Here is a 19,822-nt window from a genome sequence, read left to right as displayed (position 1 = left end):
TTGACCGTGGAGCTTCTCTGGGCGACTCAGTGCGCTCAGAAGGTGTTCGACGACGCGACCGAGCAGACGTGTGCGCGCTAAAACGCAAGCAAATTTTGATCTCAACGGTGCTTTTTATGTCTCTCTCTCTCTGTTGTCACACACACAAGTGGAAGAGCGCGTCTGTGTGAGAGGGAGTGTGTATATGTGTAAGTGTGATCGCCAATGACCGCGCCTTAAAGCCAACAGAAAGCGTCGTTTTGTTGAATTCAAAAAGATGCGAATCAATACGCAAAACATAACAAAAATCTAACGGCAAACGCAACAAGTGCGTAAAGTGCTGCAAATTGCATTCACCAAAGTGAGCAAAGCAAAAAAAGTGCTGCGAAAAAAGTGAGGTTGTGTTTGTGCGTCGACTATTACCAAATACACCAATACTACCAATGACGACTCTAACCAAAAGCCACACAAAGGCCAACACAGATACAGAGCGTGTGAGTGTGCGCGCGAGTGTTTGTGTTTGTGTGTGTGTGAAGCAGCTTCACAGTTGGCTTCTTGAAAAAGAGCTTGAAGATATGTTTTTTTTTTTTATAAGTTTACCTGTAATTAGAACATTTTGATGATGGCTCAGCGTGAAGAGACCGTAAAGCAAAGCTCATTAGTGCGAAAATAATGCAACGGCGCGTAAAGATTTCGACTCCGAAACGGAGTTCGAATTCGAATCCGAATGCGATTCAAGTGTTGCTGCTGCACGCTTTCATGAATGCCTAATTGCCACAGCAACAACAACGACAACAACAACAACAATTTATACTATCGCTATTTCTTGTGGCCAATAAACTCAACAGTCGCTGCCAACTGCATGCGCCCAGCCAGCCGCAACAACAGCAGCAGCGACGCAAGCAGCGCAGCGCAGCTAAGTGCAATTGCTGTTGCACTGCCTCTGCCACCCCCTCTGCTCTGCTTGGTTCCACATTCTCGTGCACTTCCGTTTTACCTGGCATTACATTACCAACTTCGTTACTCACTTCCCATTGGGCTCGAACCGATGACGCGTTGCTGCACACATATCAGTTGTTCTAGTATTGGTTAATTAGTGCGTAAAAGGAAGTGCATATTATCTATATGTGCATATATGTATGTATGAGGTCTATTGATAGGGCTCTCTGACCACGACAGGTGGGTTTACGTAGATAAAGCGACAGCAACTGATAAACTTTTTTGGCCATTTTTGTATGAGAGAGTGAATCAGAGAGGGAGCGAGAGAGCGACTAACTTATCAAGCAAAAGTAAAGACAGGGCGAGCGAAGCAGAGGGAGAGAAAGAGAGAGAGAGAGTGAGAGAGGGAAGTCTTGTGGCTGTATTATAATCTACTAAGTGGGCAGGTATTAGTCATTCGTATATGCTGCATACTACGAGCTCATCTAACGTAAATTGTATGGGAAATAAAAAAAGCCGGCACAACAAACGTAGCTACAGATGACTCAGATCATTTACAGCTAATGAATGATCTATTTGTTGCTATTTGTACGCCCAGTTGCTATGCCTAAAGCCCATTAAAATTCCTTAATTATGCTCGAGATATTAGAATGAAGAAGAACTGTAAGAGAAGCCATAATTATATTAAGTATACGTTATTCACGTTCTTCAATATTTATGGATTGAATAAAAGTAACAGCAAGAGAGAATACAAACGCATTTAGAGCGTAATAAAATGCAAACTGATTATCAGATTTAGGTCATACTGAAAGTTTTATGAATTCTCAAATAGTAATTAAGAGTTTAGTGAGAGAAATAAATAAATTTAAGCAACGTCTCGCCTTGAATAATAACTAAAAGACATTGATTTATAAACATAAATTACTTTAATAAGTTTGATTATTCTCGTATATAGATAATGATATCTAAGAAGTAATATGCTGCTTTGGTACTTTACTGATTTGATTTATAGAAATAAATAAATGAGAATTGCAAATGGGTCAAGATTCTTAAACGTTCAAAATGTACAAGCAGAATTTCTCTGATCAGTTATGGATGGTATATCGAGATACCATGCATATTCTTCAGAAGCTTAGACATACATATATATAGCTAAACAACATCTAACATTTGAATGTATGTTCAAATGTTTTTTTTTTTTTTTTTTTTTTTTTACAAATGAAATACAACGCATTGTTGTACAAATATATTTATATACAAACACCTTATTCATATATTCACATTTGTGTATTTGCTTTTATTTACGTGCGAAAACTCGCTCAATTACCTGCATAAATTACCACAATTTCGAGTTTATTGTCCCAGTTAAAAATAATGTGTTTTGCTAATTTCTCTTTTTTATGCAAAGCAGTAGCCCTCATTCGAAATTAAAGCAGATAGAAAATCTGACAATTTATTTAGATGGACGCATAGAAGAATACGATTTCGACTCATGCAAATGGAGGCAAATTAACAGTCGATTAAGTAGTGGTCGTTGGAGTACTTTATTTTACTACTATTGTAGTATATTTAACATTGTCTTTTTTGTAGAAGTATTTTTGGAAATTGTAGTAACTTTTAAGTATATTTGGTAGTAGTAGTATTTCTAGATATATATTTTTTATGAGTATTTCTTTTACTGTAGTAGAATTGATTGTTGTAGCATTTATTTATTATTATTACTTACTTACAATTTTCTTGGAGTGCACTCGAGTGTATCTATAGTCACCGTCCCTATCTCTATCTATATTTTCTCTCTTCATAATATCTTGATTTTAATCTCCCAATTATCTAATCAATAACAAAAATTTAAAAATAAAAATTTAAAAATATTTTTATCGCTTGAACTAACTTTGCAAATTGTTTGTCGACTAGCAAAAGTGCAGGAAAACTGATATCAATTATACATAAAATATACGTAAAGGCCGACAAGTGTGTGATAGACACACTCAAAGGCAACAAAGGCGTCTATTAAGGAGTTTAGTCAACGCTTTTAGCCTCTTATCGGAGCGGCTTGCTGCCGTGACATACGCAAAATGCCAAACAAAGTTAATAAACCCATAAAAAGGCAGACAATAAACTTTTGAATGCACTTTCAGGCTGAACTCATACCAACAACACCAACAACAGCAACACATCAGCAACCAAAGTAAGTTCGAATAGCTTGCAGCTGAGTCACAGATACACCGATAATAATTCATATGCCCACAAGATACTCGGACGTACACTGAGAAAAATTGAAAAGCCGACTAGTTTGTATTAAATACAATACATGTTAGCTTGAAATTACTACTATTTTGTTGAGTGTAGAGCAGACAGGAAGTTGTCGGTTAAAGTCATATATATATAAATATATATATGACTTTATATATATATATATATATATATATATATATATACATATAACACTTTGTTTGATAAGAATATATGTATATAAAATAAGTGTTTTCTTATCAAACAATATTTAATTTTTAATTTTTATTGTATATATTACTCAGTTTCTTTTCATATATACAACAGAATAAAAATTGTTTACAAAAATAGTAGATATAGGAGGTATCCGAAAATATTAATTAAACATTTTAAAAAAATATATAATTATATATAATAAAATATAATATAATAACAATAATATAATAAATATATAACTCATTGAATTTTTAAAATATAAATTGCTCAAAAATTATTAAATATATACAATAATAAATGAATACAATAACATTCTTATATCAATTTAAACTATTCAAATTAAAATTCGCATTTTTTTTTTCTTACAACACTTTCGCTCAGTGCATAAGCCGCGCCCGCAGCTTAAGAACAGCTTCGAGGCAGAGCTCAAGAAAAGCTGCTTTGCATACGCAACATAAATAAAAAACAAAAAACAAAAAACCTTACATGTTCTTGGTTGGGGCACCCAAAATGCCAAAGAACACTCTGGGCCGGAGATAGTGTTGAAAATGCTTTCTTTCTTTTCTTCTTTCTTTTCTAACAACAACAACAATATAACAACAACAACATAACTACCTTTTGCGGTGCGTGCGACGCTATTATTCGGCCGCCCTCTCCACAGCTGCTATCCCCAATCTCCCACTCTCGCTCTCTCGCTTGCACTCACTCTCCTTCACTTTGGCTGGCGTTGTAGGGCTTGCGCTCTCTCACTCTCTCGCGCTTACGCCATGAATGAAATGCCTACACATTTACAGTTACTTTGCAGCAACAGCAACAACAAAGGCAGCTCCTCAACTGCTTTACATGTTGTTGTGGCTTTCGTTGTTGTGCTTCAGCTGCTTCCTCTGCGTCGTCGTCTTCTTCTTCTTCTTTCATTTGTTGTTGTCGCTCTTCAATACTCGTCATAATACTAAATGCAAGTAACCCGCTCAGTCGCTGCTAACGGTTCTTTGCGTATGGACGTGTTTTCGTGTATGTCTCTAATACATATACCCAAACACACACATACACATATATATTCGTTTGTTTGTTATTCGTGTGTTAAAGCGGGTGGGGGTGACCCACTGTGTGCGTGTGTTGTACTGGTATTCGTGTGTTTTGGTTTTGAAACGTTGTCAAGTTGTTGCTCTGTGTATGTATGTATGTATGTGTGTGTGTGTTGGCTTTTAGGGCCAGTTTGTGGTGGCTTATCAGAGATTGGTAACAATGCTAGAGAGTTGTGTCTGTGAAACAGCATGGAACTCCATGTATTGGGAATTTATTACGAAATGAATTAACAACTATTTTAACAAACGCTAAATTAAAGTGAAATACAAACTAAAAAACAACGGTGTGGAAAAAGAAAGAAAATGTGTTCAAAAATAAGAGAAAACCAAACAAAAATGTGACAAAAACAAAGTGGAAGTGAATTTAAATTTTAAATAAATTTAAATTTAATGAGAAATTATATATATAAAATATGAATAAAATATTTAAAATTGTGAAATTAAGTTTTAAATATTTACATATAAATTAAATAAAGATTTATTCAATTTAAAATTTAGTTTAAATATTCGATCAATTTTAAAACGAATAATTTACAAATTTGTATAAAGTTTTGTTTACAAAATTTTTACAGAAGCCAAATCATTTTTAAAAAATATTAAATGAGTTTAAAATTTAAAAATATAATAAAATAACTAAAATGTTCAATATTCTTAAACATTATATGATAATATTGTATTAAGAATAACAAAAAAAAAGTGATGAGAAAAAAATTTAAAAATAATTTAAATAATATTTTGAAATGTGAACCAAAAATATTTACTATTAAAACAAGCAAATATTCGAAATGCAATTTGTGAATTTATTAAAAATATAATCAAATATTAATACCAATCCAAAATTTCGCAGGATATACATATAATAAATAATAAATGCATGCAGAAAATTCCAAATGATTTGCTATTACTTTGAATATATAAATTTATTTAACAATTTAAATTTCTCTATCCCTTAGCTTTTCAACAATTTAGCTGCCAATTATTTATATGAGCACCATGTGTAATATATAAGATATATAGAATAATAAAAGTAAAATTAACATTTATAATATTGTGAAATTCAAATCGATCAAAGAAAACAATGCACAAATGACGCTGCAACGCCATAAAGCAAAGTTGCTGCAACAACGTAAACAAACTTGCAACAACTGCAACGAAAGTGAACACAAAAAATGCCCGCCCATTTTCAGCAAATGGGCCAACATATGCACAATACTCCTGCTGCTGCTGCTGTCGTCCTGCCAACTGGGTCGCGCACAACAACAGCAACAAAAACAACAACAACAGCAGCTTAGACAGGGCCAAGCAGTGCCAGCCCACACGGAACGCGAATCCGTTGAACTGCCACAGGACATTGAGAGCGACAACGATATCGAATTCGCCAGTCTCGATGGCGCCACGCAGCTGCTGCCAGCGACGCGTCATGGCGTCGACGCCACAGCGGCGCCGCCGTCGACGCCGTCGCTGCTGCTGACATCATCGGCCAACTCCTACACGGAGCTGCCCGGCGGCGAGATACTCAGCGAGCACACTTTGCGGCTCAGCGAGAGCCCGTACCTGGCACGCGAGGACCTCGAGGTGGTGCGCGGCGCCCGTTTGACCATCGAGCCGGGCGTCACGGTGGAGTTTGCACCCACCAAAGGACTCAAAGTACGCGGCGTACTGCACGCTGTGGTAAGTCGAAATACCATTAAATTGCGCTAGTTGTAAGGAAATGACAAAGGGGCTTTTAATATAGAAATAGCCTATAGTAAAATATATAGTGGGTGTATACGACTTTTAAAATATTTTTATATACAATTATGAAATAAAATAAAAATATATACATGTGAATAAAAGTCGAAAAATTTACGGAAATCACAAAGGGGGCTTTAAATATAGAAACACCCTATTATATTTATATGAAAATATAGTGGGTATACACGACTTTTATAATTTGTTTCTTTATTATATTTTATATATACATGTGAATAAAAGTCAAATAACTGGAGTTGGATTAGCACAAATAAATCCCTGTATTGCAATCATATGAAGGTATACCTACATACCCTATAGAAATAAACGTGAAGAGTATTTTTGGTACATACATGTATATTCTATATAGGTATAATATATATGAGAATGGAATATGTTAGTTATAGTAGATAAGATTCTGATAACATTTTTAGCCTCGCTCTGAAAGTTATGCGAGATTGTTTGTCATACACAAATAACAAAAATGCGAAGTATTTAAGTATGTGGTAGTATGTAGGGTATATACAGCCTGCTGATCAGTTATAATAAATCTTAAATTCTGTTTGGGCCTTTAAAATTGATAGAGAATTAAAAAAAAATCGCCTAATTGATAAAATAATTATAATTATAATTTTATATGTATCTACATTTATTATTTTTGGGTATAATACATATATATAAATTTAATATAAAATTCTATGAAATATTTAAATTTTTAAATATTTAAAATTTAATTTAAATGCCTTTCATATGATTTATAAAAATACTCTTCTTGATGAATCATCAGATTTATCATAGTTAGAGTATCTGGAGATTCGTTCAAGCGAAACTTTTGCACTTCGCCCCATTTGACTGTTGCGAATGATTAAATGCTGACAAAGGCACCTGTTGCTATCAGGCAACAGGTGAGTAACGGTAATGAAAGATAAGCGCATAAAGTTTCGTATATTTTTTGTTGACATTTGCAGGCGATAAGATTGTGATTGCTGGATTTATGTACAGAGTGCGATAGCAAGTGCCGTTCAGTTCAGTTGAGCATGCTGAGTGCAGGGTATTGATTGTGGTCGTAGGTTAGGGCGTCGGCGCATGCGTTGCTCGAGCTGCTTTCGGCCATAATTGGGTCAGAGCAAGTTCACTTCCTCAATGAATCGTTGCACGATTCCAATTACAATAACAATAACGGACGACTTCAAAGAGTGAACTCTTTGCTTTGCTGTTCCTATTGCTGTTGCATTCACTTTGCATGTCCGCTGCGACACCCGCCCCAAAACCTAGCCCCCGGCCCAGGGCCCTTCCGCTCGGCTCTGTCACTTAATCAGCGGTCAGGAGGTCATTATGGGTTAATTAGATTTAAGTGAATGCGACGCGTCGCGAGCCATAATTGACATTTGTATTATTCTGGAAATGAGCAAATTAGCTCGCCTTTGACCACGCATCGATCCAACTCTGAGCTAAGCTGCCAAAAAGAAAAAAAAATTGAAAAATTGAGAAAAATAAGTGCGAAGCTTATATCTATATATAATTATAAATTACTGAATTTTATTTCATAATTTTATAATTGTATTTTTTAGTTTTTAAATTTAAGCTCAAGCTTCGCCATTTCGATTTATTTTTAATGCTTTTGTTAAGTTCTTATTTTTTTTTTTTTTTTTTTTTTTTTGTCTCTAAAGTAAATGTATGTAAATGTTTGATCATATAATTTCTTTTATAATTAATTGAAATTGAAAACTGTTTTATTTAAAGTAAAACTTGACCTAAATTGATAAGCAAGTTTTAAATCTATAGACTTTCTCTACAAAAAACTAAACTAAAAACTAAATTTTATTAGAAAAGTTAATATATTTTGCTTTTCTATATTTTTGTTTGCTTTATTTATTTCTTATTAATAATTTTTGTTATTATTAATTATATAAATCAGTTCATTATTCTAACGTTTTCTTCTAAAGTCACTTGTAAACCCGTATATATAGGCACTTTAAGCTTCGGCTTGCTATTAATAGTCTTACATTTCTTATTGCTTTCAATAATGCTCTATGCAAATTAGTTGTGAATCATCTGGTTCATCTTTTGACCTAGCAGAGTTTCGGTTTTGTCTGGCTCTAATTAAATAAAATTGTTTGCTGATTTCTCAATTGCTTCTGTGGGCGTTGCTCCAAGCAACTGTATCAGCATTATCATCAGCAGCATCATGACGATGATGATCGTTACCGTCATCTCAATCATCAACAATATCATGCTCAGCGCATAGGTGTTAATTAACTGTAGAAAACGTTGATATATATACACGTATATATCGCCACGATGTTTTACTGTGGCAAGCGAAGGTCAACGGGCGAGAAAATAGTCATAATTGAAAAAGAGAAAAACAAAACCAAAAGCAAAAGCCACAAAAAATGTTGATGTGAAAGGCCAAAAGCTGCACTGAAACGAGGCAGAGATAATTCGAAAAACTTCACACCCAACAATAATTATATGAAAATTGCAGGCAAAGCAAAATGTGGCAAGAAATGTGGAAAAGTGTTTTCTCTCTCTCTCTCTCTCTCTCTCTCTCTCTCTCTCTCTCTCTCTCTCTCTGTCTGTCTCTATCTTGCCATTTTCATTTCCATCTCCATTTTCATTCCAAACCTTTCACACCACATTTGCATTTCACACATTCTGGAATTCTAATTATAGTTATACACGTCGACTTCTGCAATTAAAAGAGATTACTTAGAGAGAGTGTTAGAAATAGTCTAGTAAAAACGTTACAGTTGATAATTAATCAAACATGATGTAGTTATTATTTTCAGTGAATTTTTAAAGAACCTTACATAGTGAAACTAACTATAATTTCGAGTGGGGAAAAATGTATACAAATGTTCCATTGGTATCCCATTTTTAACTTATCAATTGCGTTGGCATTAAATGATTAAATTGCAATAAATTATAAAATTTATACTCAAGGTTTTAAGAAAGTATTTGATATACTATATTTAATTATATATAAACTCTTCAATGAGCTAATGAATTATAATATAATTTCCATTAGTATATATGTATCGATATTAAAATTCTCTTTCCCTTACAGGGCACTCCCTCAGCACGCATTGTGCTAAAATCCCAGAGTAATGTTGCCAACTATAAAATGGAACTGCCAGATGATCAGGAGAAGGGCATACGTTTGGTGGATGGCCCCACGCCTGTGGAGGGACGACTCCAGCTATTCCATAAAGGCGCCTGGCGGTCTGTTTGCTCCAATTCCAGAAAGTAAGTAAACAGTTTTAATAGATTGAGGGTCGCTGCTTAGGAGGTGTCAGCGGAATACAAAACGATTTGGTAAAAGTTGATTAAAAACTGTTTAGTGGGATCGTAAAATAAATTCTCCCGCAATGAATCTTCATCAGCTCAGTGCCTTACCCAATACTTATCATATTTTCTTACATTTTCAGTTGGACCGTGGCGGACTATTCGGTCGCCTGCAGGCAGCTGGGCTACAGAGGAGGTCGCTTCTGGAACTGGGTGGAGCGCACTCCTGGTCATTATCCACGTTTGCTCTACGAGCAGCCCAAATGCCGAGGCGGGGAGAACAGTCTGCTGGACTGTGCGTGGAGCACTAGGCAAATGGGCGCTGGCTCCTGTGACTACCACAATGACTTGGGCATTCAGTGCCTGGCGGTGCACGCGGAGCCACTGGGTCACTGGCGTGGCCTGTACTTTGACAATGCGCCGTCGACGAAGTCGCTGGGCAGAGACAACACCGTCTATGCAGCGCAGTCGGAGTCACGCCTCAAGTACGTGGACATCATCAGGGCGGGCAATGGAGCTGGCTTCAGTGCCAAGTCGGCGCTGGAGGTGCAGGGATTGCCGCCACAGATGGAGCACGTGGTGATCAGCCACTCGGCGTACACGGGCTTCAATAGCACACGGCCCTGGGCAGGATTTCAGCTGCAGAACGTGACGGTGCGGAAGAGCAATGGCATCGGCATCTTCGTCAACTCCAGTCAGGGCCTGGTGCAGCTGGAGGGCTGCTCGGTGATGGACAATGCGGCCGATGGCATCAAGTATGTGGGCCATGATCTGCGGGGCACGGAGCGCACGGATCGGGCCAGCATTTACGATTTCTGCACGCTGCCCACCACCTCGGGCCAGACCTATCCCATCTCGCTGTCCTTCACCCAGAAGTACTACGCCGGCTCGGCCAAGGAGTGCGGCAAGTACTTCTTCACTCGGCCCGGCTACTACCTCACGCTGCACTTCGAGCACTTTGTGCTGCAGCAGAACGAGACGGCGACCGTGGAGATCTTCGACGGCGCCTCGAGCAACGACCGGCTGCTGTTCGCGTGGCAGGCGAGGAACTTTACGCGGCCTCAGAGCGTGACCAGCACCCGGGAGAAGATGTTCGTGCGCATCAGAGCGGACGCTCGGCGGGAGTTGAACGGATATTTTCGCATCACGTCAGGCGATTCGGTGGCCTATGATCTGCGCGTTTCCCAGTCCACGGTGGAGGACAATGGCGGACGGGGCGTGGCCATTGACAACATCCGCTCCAAGCTGCACGTGCACGCCAGCTCTGTCTCGGGCAACGGCCATGTCGCCGGCGTCCACGTGACCAGCGGAGCGGGCGACGTCAACATAACCAGCAGCAACATCAGCTTCAACAATGGCGCTGGCGTGAACATCACCTACTACGGCGGCAACCGGAACATCTCTCGGTCGGCCATCAGCGCGAATCGCGGCTACGGCCTGGCCGTTTGGCTGAACCACACCACGGATGTGGACCGGATCGAGTATATACCCTTCAATCAGACCAGTGCCGTGGAGTACTCGCAGATCGCGGGCAACCTGGAGACGGGCGTGTTCCATGGCAACTACTGCCGGCCCATCTGGGTGAACATCACGGGCAACAGCTTCAATGGCAGCCAGCAGAACGACATCTTCATTGAGTCGTGCTACCAGGCCACGGCCAACGGGCAGCCGAACATGCAGCTCCAGCTGGGCCACAACATGTTCAAGTACAGCCAAGCGAACTCCATTTACCTGAGTCCAGCCCTCAATCTCCAGGGGCGCATCGAGTACAACATGTTCCGGTACGGGTCGTATGGCTGCATCTATGTGAACAACGACTACATCTACCAGGAGTTCAACTATCTGCCCGTCAAGCTGCTCATCCAGAGCAATTACTTTATGCGAAACAGCGGACTGCACGTCGTCTCCCTGGCCCTGTCGCCCTACAGCCGGGCGGAGGTGCAGTATATTCTCTTCACCCGGAACTTTGTGCGGAGCAACAACATCACGGAGGCCTTCGGTCCGCTTGTGGCGGGCAGCGAGGGCAGCGATGGGGCGGGTCGACTGAATCCGAGATCCCGTGTCGCCGCGCCGGTTGTCGTCGGCTCCAGCAATGTGGACATATTCCGAAATATATTGCACAACCTGGACTCGGCCTACGAGATTGGCTCGCAGCTGACGGACCAGAGCCAAATCATCAATGCCACCTGCAATTGGCTGGGCCACACGGACGAGAGTCGCATCTACGCCAGGCTCTTCCATCGCAACGATCGCTACAATCTGGCCAAGATCAACTACATACCCTATTTGCTGCACAGCTCCAATCCGGGCTCCACGGCCATGATCACCGTCTCCACGGTCGTGCCCCGCTTCTTCCACGAGGGCAGCGATGTGATTGGCGGCGAGGTGGATGGCCAGGACATGGTGCCAGCGGGCACTTACACTGTGACCAAGGACATCAACATACGTCCCGGCGGCAAGCTCATCCTCCAGCCAGGCACGACGCTGCGCTTCGAGCCGAGCGTGGGCATGATGGTGGCGGGCAAGCTGGAGGCGCGTGGACGTCGACCCGACGACATCCTCTTTACACTGAAGCGGGAGACCATCATGGGCAACGACACGGAGATCATTGACCTGGACAGCGAAACAGAGGCCATCGACATGGAGACGGAGGTGCTGCCCGTGGATGGGGTGCCTCGGGTGCCGGTGCGTCTGGTGGGCGGCGTCACTGCCCGCGAGGGCCGGCTGCAGGTGTACGTCAAGGGGCGCTGGGGCACCGTCTGCGACTACGGCTGGAATGTGCTGAATGCGGCGCTCGTCTGCCATCAGCTGGGCTACTCGCTCAATCCGCAGGACTGGCGCCTGCTGCGCTCCCAGCTGCCCAATGCGGGCACCTCCGAAGATGTGCTGCTGGCGAACGTGCGCTGCACTCCGCACGACCGCGACGTGACCAAGTGCCGGGCGGAGCACGAGTTCGAGAACAGCTGCAGCCACGACAGCGACGTGGGCCTGCGCTGCTACGAGGGCGCCTGGGCAGGCGTCCGGTTCAGCATGCTGGCGGAGCGAGCGGATCTGCAGTATGTGACCGTGGAGAAGGCGGGTCTGTTCGACTACACCACCAACTCGTTCAAGCCGGCGGTCCAAATGGACCATGCACGGCACAACCTGGAGAACGTGCGCGTCGTGAACAACTTGCAGGACGGACTGGGCATCATCTATGCGGACATCTATGCGGGCAAGTCGGTGAACAACATCAAGAACTCGGAGTTCTCTGGCAATCGCGGCAGCGGCATTAGCCTGAAGCAGCTCGACTTCCGCATCTCCGGCTCGATCATCAAGGACAATCTGGGCAGTGGAATCTCACATGATGCAGTCATCGCAGCGCTGGACCAGAAGGAGATTGGCGGCTGGTTTAACATGGCCCGGGACTTCAATGCCTACGACACCGACTACGATCCCTATCTGCTGCCGCACGAGATAGCGAACATCGATCTGGGCACCTTCGAGCACAAGTACATCCGCACCGAGGAGCTGCTCGGCCAGTCGATCAGTCGCAAGATCGTGGTGCAGTGCCCGGCCGGCTATGTCATCGGCATACAGCTGCTCAATCCCATACACAATCTGTCCACGGAGAGCATTAGCATCCTAAATGCCCGCACGGAGAACATCCGCAGCGATCTGTGGCAGGTAAAGCGCGACCTCAACGTCTTCCCGGTCACCAGCAGCAGCTACGGCATCATCATCTACTATGAGAGCGGCCCACATGCCCTGGGCGGAGCGGTGCTCATGCTGTCCACTGTGACGGCGCCCGTGCAGAACATCAGGAATCGGATTGTGAGCGGACCGGTGCCCACACTGACCATACGCTCGACCAAGATACAGAAGAATCTGCGCGGCATTACGGGCTACTACTACAATCGCTATATAGGCGACAACGGAGAGTATTACCTGCGCAAGGCCAACGAGTCCATCAAGCTGATTAACTCGGAGCTGAGCTTCAATGAGCGTGAGGCCATTCTGATCAAGTCGCCCTTTTGGGATGTCATCTCCAGCAATCTCTCGGAGGTCACGCTGCACATCAATAGCTCGCTGATCACTCAGAATGGGTACGGCATCAGGCAACTGTCCAAGGATCTGCGCTCCTCCAACAACCTCTTCCACTATGTGGTCCAGGACAGCACAGTGGAGCAGAATGCCCATGGGGGCTTCCAGGTGGCTCTGCCCTATGTCTGGCAGTACAACGAGAATTTCACACACTCGATTTACTTTGGGAACAGCACTTGGCAGCGCAATCGCAACTTCCACATTGGCATCTACGGACACTATGCGGTCTTCAACATAACCTCGAATGTGTTCCGGGAGAACAGCTGCCCGGGCGCACTGATCTCGCTGGATGGCATGGAGAAGCGACTACGCTTCGATAACAATCGCTTCGAGGGGAACTTCAACAAGTTCGTGCTGCTCTTCAAGGCGGACAGCCTGAGCGAGATCATTGGCCAGGTGCCAGCCACCATTGAGTACAACACCTTCAAGGGCAATCAGATCATGACCATGATCGCAGACTACCGGCACTACATGAGAGCCGCTCGACGCATACGCAAGCAGCACCAGCTGCCCAGCGCGGTTATCCGACTGGATGGTGTGCAGAACATAAGGCTTTACCGGAATCTCATAGCCAACAATGAGATGGACTACAATCTGGTGGCGGGAGTGAGATCGGCTCGCCTCAATAACTACTTCCATGCCCAGGAGAACTGGTGGGGCAGCCAGGATGTGGTCTACATTGAGTCGAAGATCTTTGACTTTGACAACTGGAACGATCACGCCGATGTCATCTATCAGCCCTTCCTCATTGAGGACAGCTACGACGCGAGTGTGTCGATAGTGGCGCCGCTCAACGAGGAGTCAAACCTGGCCACGTACCAAGGCGGTCGCGTCTACCGCGACCTCACGCTGCCCAAGAAGAACTTGCCCTACTACATAGCCTCGGATATTACCGTGATGCCGGATACCACGCTGACCATACAGCACGGAGTGACGCTGGAGTTTGAGCCGAATGTGGGCATACTCGTGCTGGGCACGCTCATAGCCATTGGCTACAAGGAGTCGCCCATTGTGATGCGTCCGTTCAAGAACTCTACCAAGGAGTCTCTGGTAGTGGCGCCGCCGCGCAAGCGATCCCTGGAGGACATGAGCGCTGCCCTCACCGACTTCGACTCCATACGGCTCTGCACCAGCGCCAGCAATTGCACCGGCGAGGCGGATGGGCTGTCCGAGCTGAACGAGGGCTTCCTGGAGTACTTCAATCACACGACACTGCAGTGGGTGCCCATATGCGATAGTCGGTTCACCGAGCGCAATGCCCAGGTCGTTTGCCGTGAGCTGGGCTTTGATCCGCTCAACGTTTACTACGGCCACGACAGGCGCATTGAGTTCCACACCAATTCCCTGACTCGCATCTGGTCCTGGGTGCAGCCGCTGGAGTGCCGTGGCGATGAGGAGCGCATGGAGGACTGTGCCGAGCGACTCAATGGCCAGCTCTACGGCCATCGGCACGAGTGCCGCTGGGACGATGTGTTCGTCTTCGTTAGCTGCAACGGCATAGCCGACGACGATGTCTACTGGGGCGGCATACGGTTCGCCAACTCCAAGTTCGAGGAGATCCAATACGAGCACCGTCTGCACAACACCCGCTCGCACGGCCAGCAGCTGCAACGCGAGAGCCAGCTGGAGTTTGTGCGCATCGAACAGGCCGGCATTCTGCACAACCACAAGGCGGCTGCCATTCAGGCCATCCACAAGAATCCCAGCATCACCTCGGTCAGCATTGAGAACTCGGCGAACCATGGCATCAATCTGATAGCGCCCAGCGGCAAGCTCAATCTGAATCATCTGAACATCAACAAGACGCTCGGCACGGGCATCAGCATTGTCTCGCTCAGCGGCGAGGGTCGCGACAGCGACGAGTCCAGCTTCACGCCGCTCAAGAAACTCGACCTGCCCTACAAGCTCTTCTCGCTGGTGGACATCTGTGATCCCCAGAAGGTGCTGACCATCGAGGAGCGCATGCTGGTCTACTATAAATACGACAATAATCCCGTCAATTGTGTCAAGATCTTTACCTCCGCCTTCCGGGCGAAGCCCATTGGCTTTCGGCTGCTGCAATCGAATCTGTTCAATCACTCCAAGCTCTACGGGCGCACCGACTTCATCAAGCTGTACGATGGCGATATCTATAATGTCACGGCTACCTATCTGGGCAAGATCGAATCGGATACGGATAATCAGCGCTACTTCTTCAAGACAAAGGGTCCCACGCTGAGTCTTCAGCTGGTCGCCAGTGGCGCTCCAGAGACCCATGGCTTCCTGGCCGAGATTGTCACGGTGCCCATCTCCACGCTGGGGCAATGTAAGTCCACCTGATTTATCTCTCGATAATAATCTCTAATCGCTGTGTCTCTCTTTCTCTTTCTCTCTCAGATCGCGATGCCCTGCACAACATAACAGACTCTCACATTTCGGGAGCGATGAAGGGAGCCGTCACCTATGCCTCAGCTGGTGAAGTGACCCCAACTCTCACTCTGATTGGCAATCGCATTGAGAGGAACTGCAAGCAGCTCTATGGCAATTTCTCCACCTGCGCCTCAGCGCTCAATCTGGACGTGCAGAACATGAACTCGCTCTACTTTATGGTAAGCTACCCCAAAAAATGCATTGTTAAGGAACTAAGAGGCTTACCTACGGAAACTTCCCTTAGAACAATTTGCTGATGGAGAATCAAGGCGGTCTGCGCATTCGTGCTGACTCGCGCGGCACCGCCACCTCGCTGCGTGGCTTTGTGCACCACAATCTCTTCATGCGGAATCGCAATCGTCCTGCCCTGTATGTGGAAGGTCGCCAGTCGTCGCCCTACCAGGAAGTCGAGCTCTATCGCAACTACTTCGCCCAGAACATGGCTGGCTACGAGGAGGTCATTCGACTCTGCCAGGTCGTCTCCAACTTCAGCTACAACTACGTCCACAGCAATGTGGGTGGTCGCATCATGGAGGTGTCCGGCTTCGAAAAAGTGCGACTACAAATCTATCAGACGACGGCCCACAATGGCTTCTACAGGTTAGCTAATTAGCTTGGCTTTAATTGAAATGATAATAAACTTCTGAGCTCTGCCTAGGAATGTGGCCACCAACTGGATGTCTCGCGCTACCATTGTGGCCGGCACTGCGGGCCAGCAATATGTGGACAATATATTCGAGAACTATGAGAATGATTACGAGCTGCTGACTGTCAATAACTCGATGTAAGTATAAAGTAGATCAAATTGAAGGGATTAGCTGAAATTTAAAAGGTTTTCTGGCTAACCATTCGATGAGCAATATCTAAACATCTACTGAATGAATACTGAACGATCGATTTAGACTTGAGTATTATTGAATATATATATATATTGATAGATCTGCACAAAGTAACTCCAGCACTAGTAGTTGAAGTAGGATTACGAACTAGGACTATTAACTTTCACTAGGGACTTTTGCGAAAGGAAATATTCTAACCTAAATTAATAGAAACAGTTTTTACCAAGATATAAATTAGTATAGCTGTATCCCTATTTATATGCAATTTCTATCTCTTATGCTACCTTCTCTCTCTCTCTCTCTTCCTCTTCACTTCCACACGTAGTATGAGCTTTGATTACGAAAACAGGTAAGCAACTCACTCAGGGTCCCCATTAGCATCCTAGACTAAACTAATTTCTCATTTAAGGACCTTCGAGACATGGAGCTCCAAGATTGATGCACGCCACAATTACTGGAGCTACAACAACACCATCTCGGTGCAGTCGCGCATTAGGGATAAATATGGTAATAATTACAATTGAGCACAAGGTAGTCGACAGAGTTAAAATTTTCGCATATTAGATGATCCCATGCTGCTGGAGGTGCTGGCCGTACCCTTCCAAATGAACAACGAGACTATCTTGGATGGCAAGTGCCCGCCGGGCTGGGCCTTGGTGCACGACACCTGCTTCATCTATGTTGGTGCGCCGATGACGTTCCATGAGGCGCGCGATTTCTGTCGCTCAGAGAACTCAACGATGCCCTTCCTGCGCACCGACAAGATCACGTTGTGGCGGTACCTGCAAAGCCAGATGCGGCATCTCAAGTACCCGGAGAAGGTCTGGATTCAGGACTACAATCACATCGAGCGCTGCACGAGCTTCGTCTTTGGCGAGATCGAAGTGGAGGACTGCAGCAAGGAGCGCGGCTTCATCTGCGAAATGGATCCGAGGGTAAATGAACAAAGGTACAATTGTAAGATCTATATAATTGTACATGCCTTTCCCTTCTTAGGTCATCATTGATCCCTTGTCGTGGCGCGCGGACATTTTTGCCATAAGTATTATCTCGGCCTTTGTGCTGGCCATCATTCTGCTGATTCTGGTGGCCTTCTGCTGGTTCGCCAAATCCAAGCACCGTCACGTGCAGCGCCTGCAGCGACGCAACAGCATCCGTCAGAGCCTGCGCAGCCTGAACAGCATCGATCCGCAGGGCTCGCTGCGTCGCCGACCCAATTATGTATGATTTCGCTTGTCATTTTAATTGCTTTAAATTCGATCTTTATTTGAGTTTTCTTTTCTTTTTCTTTTTTCTTTTTTTTGTTTTTGCTTTTCGTTTTGCTTTGCTTTTTCACCCTCCACAGAACATGTCCAGCAATGGCACGCTGTCCAAGAGCCAGGACTACAAGCAGATGGTGGCCAATGGCTCCATCGACTCCATGGACAAGAGCGTGCTCAGCTCGGAGGCGGGCAGCTACGAGGGCTACGAGCAGAAGCCCCACTACAACGAGTACGTCAACCAGAACGCGCTGCGGACTGGCGCAGCTGGCCAGGAGCAGCCGCACAAGGTGGCCACCATATCGAAGGGCAGCTCGCATAGGGCGCGGGCGGCGGCTGCTGCGGCCGCCCTACAGCCGGATGCCTTCGAGCTGAGCTACCGCAATGAGGGCTTCCGCGACAACTCGACCTATGGCGGCGGCACCCGCGCCAATTCCATCAGCACCAGTGTGGCGGAGGACACGCCCATCATTCATCAGACGGACGCCGAGGAGGTGGGCTCTGATTACTATGGCAATGCCAGCACGTTGCCGCTGCGCACGGACACGGGTGGCAGCAGCAGCGTGGGCGGTAGGCGTGGCCAGCCAGGTCTGGCCTTCCTCAGCGAGCTGAAGCAGAATCTGCCGGAGTATCAGCGCAGCTCGCACAGCAGCTTCATGCCACAGCGTAGCAGCGGCGACTCACTGCCCTTCGACCAGAAGCTGGATCAATTCAACTTCTCCACGGAGTCGTCGCTCTATCGGCCGGCGCCAGCCGTGCCGCAGCAGCAGCCGTCGCCCGCTGACATGAGGCGCCCGGACTCCTACTATACGGCCGTGCGAAGCAGCAAGGCGCCCACGTCGCATTATCGGACGCCCGCACCGCTGGCCAAGCCGCTGACCAAGCCGCCGGCTGTGCCAATTGCGCAGGCGACACGTCCAAAGACTGTTTACCAGACGGCCTCGCAGGAGGCGTCGCCCACATCGCCCACGCCGCTGGCCACTGCCAATCCCTATCATCGCTCCAAATCGGAGGCACTGCTCGAGACGGACTTCGATGAGGCCGGCGACGGCGGCCTGGCGCCTCTGCATACCAACGGACGCAGTCACAGCCAACCCCTGGAGACGGCCATGTAATGACCGTACTGCAGTCGCAGTCGCAGCCACGCCCCTACCCATCACATTCCCAACGTATTCTTAAGTTTACATCAAAATTACTTTTAAAGACGAGATTATGTTAGCCGACGAGCGCCCCACGTTGTTTTATGTAGAAATCTTAAAGCATTCCATCCATTAGTTATAGACATTAACAAAAAAAAAACGAAGAGAAGAAAAAGACGAAAGCAGAAAAAAAACGAATTAGTATTTAATTGTTGTATATAATTAATTATTCTAATAAATATATAAACGCTATTTAAGTTAATGCCAATACTGCATCAAAATAAATTGTTGACATTTCAATGATAATAACTGCTATTAAGTAAATATTAACATTCGTATTTCATTTTAGTATATGGGGAAAAAAAATTAACAGGTTTGAATTTGAACTTAAGCGTTTTGCGCGCTCTTTTTAACCTATTGTCATTTTTATGGGCAGCACTTTTCAGCGGACTAAGTGAATCAGTGCTGCAAACTTTGTGCACAATGATATTATTAAACATTGTGAGCATTTTTTTTTTTTTTTAATTAAAGCAATTTATATAAAAATATCTCAATATGGAAATAATTTTTTATATACTTTATTAATAGGTAATCAACTCATAAATTTAATACTGATACCGACAAAT

General features: G+C 44.9%; 1 protein-coding gene across 2 annotated transcripts; it reads left to right on the top strand.

Moving 5' to 3' along the window:
• Positions 1 to 37: 37 nt before the first annotated feature.
• LOC6577174 (protein bark beetle) lies at positions 38 to 19,522 on the top strand. Of its 2 annotated transcripts, XM_002003107.4 has the most exons (12): positions 39 to 188; positions 5,405 to 6,122; positions 9,250 to 9,428; positions 9,611 to 15,855; positions 15,927 to 16,138; positions 16,204 to 16,559; positions 16,618 to 16,743; positions 17,124 to 17,147; positions 17,208 to 17,305; positions 17,363 to 17,733; positions 17,795 to 18,019; positions 18,144 to 19,522. In XM_002003107.4, the coding sequence occupies exons 2-12, from the start codon at positions 5,538 to 5,540 to the stop codon at positions 19,170 to 19,172; spliced, it is 9,450 nt and encodes a 3,149-aa protein (XP_002003143.2). In that variant the 5' UTR covers positions 39 to 188; positions 5,405 to 5,537; the 3' UTR covers positions 19,173 to 19,522. The 2 variants fall into 2 exon arrangements, with proteins under 2 accessions (XP_043864502.1, XP_002003143.2); XM_044008567.1 differs by lacking the exon at positions 17,124 to 17,147 and having other exon boundaries at positions 38 to 188.
• Positions 19,523 to 19,822: the final 300 nt, after the last annotated feature.

Source organism: Drosophila mojavensis, unplaced genomic scaffold (assembly GCF_018153725.1).
Source record: "Drosophila mojavensis isolate 15081-1352.22 unplaced genomic scaffold, ASM1815372v1 contig_36, whole genome shotgun sequence".
NCBI lineage: Eukaryota > Metazoa > Arthropoda > Insecta > Diptera > Drosophilidae > Drosophila > Drosophila mojavensis.
Note: the sequence above shows the minus strand (reverse complement) of the source record. Positions and strands in the feature narration are given on the sequence as shown.